The sequence below is a fragment of the Rutidosis leptorrhynchoides genome, chromosome 4 (assembly GCF_046630445.1).
Source record: "Rutidosis leptorrhynchoides isolate AG116_Rl617_1_P2 chromosome 4, CSIRO_AGI_Rlap_v1, whole genome shotgun sequence".
Lineage (NCBI taxonomy): Eukaryota > Viridiplantae > Streptophyta > Magnoliopsida > Asterales > Asteraceae > Rutidosis > Rutidosis leptorrhynchoides.
This window is the reverse complement of record NC_092336.1, coordinates 402,624,278-402,632,033: the sequence shown is the minus strand read 5'-3', so window position 1 is coordinate 402,632,033 and position 7,756 is coordinate 402,624,278. Positions and strand designations below refer to the sequence as shown.

Genomic DNA, 7,756 nt, shown 5'->3' with positions numbered 1-7,756 from the left:
GTCATATTGTCCACACTCCATGCAAAGATATCCATATTAGCTATCAGTATATCGCGCAGCTGAACCTTGATTTCGTTCGAAAGGTTGCCCCCAACCTGGATTCGCTTGTCAGGGTATTTTGGATTGACAAGGATAGAGCTGCTTTGTATCTGTTCTACAACTGTAGGTAAGGGTTTAGGCGGTGTTATCGAAGCGCATAGCGCTCTTCCAGACTCCGTCTAGATGGTGGCAATACCCTGCCTAGTAGGAAACTTGATCATGCCGTGAACAGTTGAGGGCACTGCGCAAAACTTCTGCAAAGTCACTCGCCCTAGGAGTGCGTTGTAACACGAATAAGAGCGTACCACACAGAATTCAATGGGGACAGCTGGTGTGCGGGTTGAGTCATTGTCGTCAACCAACTCTAGTTCAAGCTCGATGCACCCCAAAGGCCATGGTGATTCGTCGGAAAACCCCGACAAAACAGTGGTGGGTGCCCGCATCTTGGACATGATTGATTCCGGAAGTTTCCAAAAGCAGTGATCATACATTACATCGACATTACTGCCTGTGTCGACGTTTAATCGTTGCACATTGTATCCACAATCGGTGATCCAACCTTTAATGATTATAGGAGCATGCGAAGGATTAATTGTTTGCATTGAAGGGAAGATAATAGCTTCCGCTTCCCATTCTTCCAATTGTTCGGCTTTACGTCTCTGACCAGAGTGCCAGGCATGCACCATATTTACTGTTTTGTCAGAGTTTTTGTCACAGCCTTTCTTTTGGTTTGGCGCAGCCTTTTTCTGATTGATTGCTCTGCTACGTAGCTCCTTACTTTTTCATTGGTTTTAAGTGATTAAGCTCACCCTTCCTTAGACACTCGATCACTTTTTAAATAAAAGATTTGCAATGATCGATTTCGTGCCCATAATCGTCATGAAATTCAAAAATTTTTGACTTGTCTCTCCTAGGTTATTCTGAAATTTTGGCAGGGGCCGTGAATAAATTTTGACTTGTCTCTCCTAGGTTATTCTGAAATTTTGGCAGGGGCCGTGAATGTAAAACAAATCGATTCGGTAGCTAGGATCTCCTTTGGTGTTTTAGTCAACTCGCGCATTATCGCAAAGTTCTGGCTTGGGAAGTGACCCTTCCCTTGGTCAGAATTGCTTGACTTCTGAAACTTGTTGTATTTTGATTACCCAGAACCCTGGCTGTAACTGTCACCCTTGCACTTTGATACCCTTGTTTGCCCGCGATAAGAATCATCATCTTTGTTACCCCTATTATCGGAATTTTTACCGCTATTTCGAGTAATTTCTTCCCTAGCATGCATATGCTCGTGCACTTCTATGATGGCCTCGGCTAGGGTATCGGGGACCTTCATGCACAAGCATTTCCATAGGGCAAGATGTCACTCTTTACACAACCCGTGTATAAAACCGGATACCTTTTGACTTTCGGGGAGGCCCGCCATCTTTGCGACCTCCTTGGTATATTGATCTATGAACTACCCAAGGGATTCTCTTACCGCCTGTCTGATGTCATGACATTCAACATGCGTCCTTTTGCGGGTGCGCATGTTGTGAAATTATAACAGGAAACGTGCTCGAAGATCATTATAGGAAGTAACAAGCGGTAGTGGCAAATTACTAAACCTCTCCCTCGCGACTCCTTGAAGCAACGTTTGAAACTCAAGGAACTTGGTTTCATCTCCAAGCCTGAGCACGCGTAGTTCCTTCATATCTCTGTAGGAAATCATCCGGATCTATCGTGCCATCGTACCACCCCATAGACAAAGGGATGATAGGAGGAGATTCCGGTATGTAATTAGCGATATGGGGCGCAAACTTTTCATTAGCTGGCACAACCTCCATGAAAGGTTTTACCTTTCGCCCCATTATCCCAGCGTAGAAGTTATCTAACACTTTTTCACCTTTATCTGGCACCGTGAATGCCTGCGCATATTTGTCTGGCACAGTTTGGGCCAGTATGGCAAGTAAATCTTCTTGACACTTTTTCTTGCTTTCCCCTGCAGAATCAGTAGTGCGCCCCGAAGGCGTACCTGGTGAAAGAAAAGATGACAACCTGGGGATAGGTGAAGGCATGCGCTTTCTTCATATATTGTCCAAGGGAGTGCGATCGTTAGTTGAACAGCCAACATTGATGTTCTGCCCCGCTAAATACTCGTATGCGCTCGCAGGTGTCATTGTTTGTCTGGTATGAACTGTTGACTTTGGCATAGAGAATATGGGAAAGGACCCCCACTGTAGTGATAGGAGTTTCTTCCTCATAAGCATCATCATCATCTTCGTCACCTGGTGCCCAATATTCATCAGTTTTCCGCTATGTTAATGGCTGTGACACCGGGGGAACAACAGCTGACGATGTTTTTGATTTTTCTGGGAGCTTTACTGCTCCGGAGTTTGGAGTTTTGTTTGTGATAGAAGACTTGTCTTGGTTTGCTTGTTTCGACCACATAACATGAGGACCCTGAGAACGAGACGATTGATTACTACTAGACTTTCCCATTGAAACCTGTTACACAAGAACAACCACAAAAAGGTTAGAAGTTTTATAGTTAATCGTCTGTAACGTATAAAACTTTTTACGCAATTCTAGTTATGGTCCCACGGATGGCGCCAATTGATCGAACATAAATCTGCTCAAATAGCGAAGTTAATGTTGAGTGCATGATGGAGTGTTTAAGAACGTTTATACCTTTTATCTCAGGTCCGGTTTACCGTGAATAACCCTTATAGAGATGATGATCTACGAAAGGGTGATCAAAGTTACGTCCACCATTGATGGCAACTGCCGCAATAATGGCCACTAAGGGTGGTTGCATAGGATTTATGTTCGAAGAACATGTCTATTACCGTAAGAATTTTTTCTGGATGCAATCATATATTGGAGTAATACAAAAAACGTTGTATCGAGTGAAGGAGGTTATGGTTGTATTTATAATAAAACCCTAACCCTAGATTACCTCTTAATTTGCTTCTAGATCATTCCGAATATCAACCATAAATAATGGGTTTATAGTTGGAAATGGATCACATTTAATTATGGATAAGATAAAATCTGATTGCTTTCATGCGCGCTAAGTAATACTCGTATGCGCGCCTCCTAACTAGATGTTTTGGTAATACTTAAGACGTGCGCGATGCACGTGATACGCACGAGCGCCGTACGCGTAGGTACGCGTATCATTAATCACACATTTGATTCATGTGGAGCTTTGAAAATGGAAAATCTGAGAAATACAGATGTTGGACGAATGCTTGATAGATATCCAGCATTGGATACCGTTTTAACATATTTCCAATAAATGGAACGTCTGGATTATCTACGTATCGGTCTTCTGATGGTAGGAATGTGATGAAAATTGGATATCTGAAGAAGGTCGGGTATTCTTCCTGTATTTCATCTTCCATATGTAAGAGTTCGTTGAGACTGAACCTCCCTTGTGGATTATGAAAAGGGTCGAATATAGGTTCGTTGGAATAAAGTTTCTCTAAAAGTGAAGAAATCTCTAATTTGGATGAAATTATCCGGTTTTCATATTTATCAGAATTTAGATCCATTTTTTAATTTCTATAGCGGAAAAGTTCTCCGGTTTCTGAAGACGTGAGGGAGCTAATGCCTTCCGCACTTTCTTCGAAGTCGGAATCCACAAAAGCCAATTTCATAATTAATATTTTATCATTATTATTATTATTATTATTATTATTATTATTATTATTATTATTATTATTATTATTATTATTATTATTATTATTATTATTATTATTATTATTATTATTATTATTATTATTATTATAATTATTATATAGGGTTTTCTAAAGGCGAATTTTAAATCCTATACCGATAAACTTCCTAATTACTAAGCATCCGTGTTTCTATCAAGATATCTTTGAAACAAGTGGCCTAATCGACAACGAAGAGGCGGAACCTTTTGGTTCCAATATAATTGGAGACTGTTCGGAAATTCCAACAACAAGTTCGTATAATTGTCTTTCTTATACACCACTCAACATTCTTAGTTATCTTGACAGAATCATCAATCACCTTAATAAACAGAAAATTCGGTCCCCGGCAGGGGCGCCAAAAGCTACGTCTCCTACTAAAATGACTAAAACGGGCGGTTTTGTTTATTCGGTGTCGTTCGGTCGTAAATCGTCAATCTGAGTTATCAGAGGGAGGCAGTGGTTTTGTTATTTATATTAAACTGGATTCCTAACAATATTTCACCTACTTGTCTTTCCTATAACGAGTAAGTGGTAAGTATCGCTTATGTTCGTGTTTTTGTACGTTTATCGATAATGTGGGATCAAAGTTCATCTAAATCAACCCTAACAACAAGTGGTGATAGATTAATTCTATGTAAGGCAATAAACGTTTGTAGAATAAAGGGATATGTATGTGATCATTAATACTGATGGTGAGGTTTTAACAGAGTTTTAACTTCATAGAATGAACACTAAACCTCAATCAACCGGGTAGTTAACCTAATCAATTTGTCACTGACGATTCAGGCTTTGAAGATTCGGGCCAAGACGGATATACCCACTCTCAACATTAACCTTAACTGGTTTAAACAACCTTGTGGATAGAATCCTAGGTACATGAATAAAGTGGTATACCCTAAGGAAGATCTCAGCTTTTCTTAATCCTAGTTAGCTTAACTACTATCACAATCTTCACTTAATACCTAGTTATGCCTTAACGTTAACCGATGTGCAATTTTAGGTGTCTAAAGGTACTGGTAACTAGGTTAAAGATCTCTCATTCGCGATCAATTAATCAAATCCGGATCAACTTACAATATCGCTAGGATCTTGTTTCTGACGTGAACCATGCTTTTGAGTAAATCATAGTTCACTGAAGGCTATGTTACTTACTATAATCACAACTTAATTGGCATCTCTTCTCTGATACACATGTGATTATTTATAGGTGGGTACTAAACCCTACTGTGATGTTATTCATAAATAACCACTTATCTTGTATCCTAGAATTGATTGAGTCCTAACACTAGGTTATAGCCACGTGGGTAATTGGAAAGGATGGTCCGTAAATTAGACTTCTAAACCCGACAAGGTTTCAGCATAACAACAATATAAGTGTCTAGATAAAATATACTACATATAATGAACAATTATAACAGATAGAAAAGTATGCAAGATGAAAGCAACTTAAAAAAACATATTCATATTATTATGTTAAGGAAGGCGTTCACCGTTTACAAACAACGTCTCAACCATTACAAGTGCTAATATCCTCTGGACCGCTCATATTATAATCTTCAATGTTCGTCTCCGGGTACTAATTTCCCGCTCGGAGGTGAAAAGGCCTTAAAAGCATTGAGCTTTTAGAAATAGAACCTAAATTGTAGTGAGAGCTTGAAAAGAGGAGTGTCTTTAAAAGGGTGACCAATGGCCCTATGAATAGGCCAATTCTGGCCTACAGGACGTATGGTGCACACTGGCGGGCCGTGTGCTGTAACACCCTGATTTTTTTTATTTTATTTTTAAATGACAGCGGAAGTCTTAATTCACATAAATACCCTTAGTTAATTACAAACATGATTATCACAAATCATTAGCTAGTTACTTATTACAAACCACCGGTGTTACGTTAAACAACTAGTTACATATTTAAAAAAGTTAAGACATCAGAGTTCGTCATGTCAAACATATCGTCAAACCGACGCCCGTCCCTACCAGCACTAATATTCAAAACCTGCAAGGAAGGAGGTGAGGGGGGTTAGCACGAGGCTAAGTGAATGGAATCATCTAACAGATCTAGCATACAGTACCAACTTGTACAACTACAGCAACTACAACAATCCATAACAAGAAACCGTCAACTAACAACTAATCATCTGGCAACTATCAACTAGCAACTATGCTCCAACTAGAGACTCGACGGCTTGTACGAGCACACGACCACTAGCTGATCAGTCTAGCGTCTACCGAAAGTCCTTACTACTGAATCCCCAGTATAGTAAATCCACACGCAGGTGATGCGTCATTCAGTACTATACTCAACAAACAGTAGCCAACTGGACCCAACCACAACAAGGTTGACCTCTCTGAGCTGAACCTAACAACAATAGGTTCCAACAGGCAACTACAACTTGTGCACACAACTGTTAAGCAACTAACACTACGAACAACTGTCCCTACGACTAGCATGACAACTCTACAATGATCATTATTACAACATATCTACTAAGCATAGCAACTAAAATAGTATAACATAGTAGCACAACTTGCTACTATATACTATACCCGGAGATAATCCCACTCACAGATTACCAGCTACAGCTCAGTTATCTTACTTCTGAGCTTCTTCCTTGTTCTTATCACCTGAGAACAACACAACGAAGTCAATTTACATATCTTAATCAATAGTATAATCAAATCATACTATAAACTAGGTTATAACACCATATATTCATAATTTTATGAGTCTACATCATGACTCCATTCAATAATGGCATACAGGAGCGTGCAAAACACGACATACACACTAAAACTCCTTTTCCGACCCAAAAACAGTTTGATCTAGTTTCTTAAAAGTTCACCATTGAAAAGTATTCTTTATTACGATTCTAACGATAGTTTATTCATCAAAAACGGACTTATGTTTTGAAAGTTACGCCCGTTTCAATTTCATAAAAGGTACTGTAGCAAATAGTGACACTGTAGCAACTCGGGTACTGTAGCAACCCGGGGGTACTGTAGCAACTCGACACTGTAGCAAATAGTGACACTGTAGCAAATAGTGACACTGTAGTAACTCGGGGGGGTACTGTAGCAACTCGGGTACTGTAGCAAACTGGGTTTCGAACCAATTTCGATGATTTTGTGATTTCTTCCCCAAAAACTCGATTTCTAAGTGTTTTTGACCAAATTTTAAGCACAAGAAAGTTACTAAACATATATACAACCTATTTCTAACATCAATTAAGCATAACAAACATCAAACATGAAGATCCAAGCCCAATTTCACACTTTTAGTCAAGAACACACAAAAAACCCAATTTCAACAAGAATCAAAGCATGAATCGATGAAGCACTTACCTTGTGATGATCACCAACACACAAGTAACAGATTACTAGCTCGAATTCAACAAACTAACAAGCTTTGATCTTTAGGGTTTGAGAGGATGAAGGAGTTAGGTACGTTCTTAATTAGGAAAAGTCTAGAAAAATGGGTGAAAGAAGCAGATACATACACTTAAGGGGTTTAAAACCCATACCCCACGACACACGGGTATTTACCAGTTATCTAATATCTTTCGTACATCGTTAGGAGGCCCTAACGGAGTCCAAATTCAACAAACGAACCTGTTCTGTGACCCTTGTCACAAACTGGTCTCAACTAAATAACCAAATAATTATAAACATATAATTATTAAAATCACTAATTACACCATACCCTAAGGGTATAATGGTCAATTCATCTAGGCCCAAAACGCGGGTGTTACAAATCTACCCTCCTTAAAAGAGATTCCGTCCTCGAAATCGGGTCAACTATGGTCAACAAACCCAAAAATTGTTACTCGAACCGCCAAAATACACGGTTAACTTTATCAATCTTATCCCCAATACCGACAATATCCACCACAATTGCATAGGGAAATGAGATTCTTGACGTCAATACACTCCCGGTACAAAATAAGTTGTCATAATCTTCATCGATCAACGTCCGTTAATCCACTTAAGCCCACAAATTACACGATCAAGTCAAATAATCAGAGTCAAAT

At 39.3% G+C, this 7,756-nt stretch overlaps 1 protein-coding gene across 1 annotated transcript; it reads right to left on the bottom strand.

Moving 5' to 3' along the window:
• Positions 1–218: 218 nt before the first annotated feature.
• LOC139841961 (uncharacterized) lies at positions 219–725 on the bottom strand. Its single transcript, XM_071832145.1, has one exon. It carries the CDS (start codon positions 723–725, stop codon positions 219–221), a length of 507 nt encoding a protein of 168 aa, XP_071688246.1.
• Positions 726–7,756: the final 7,031 nt, after the last annotated feature.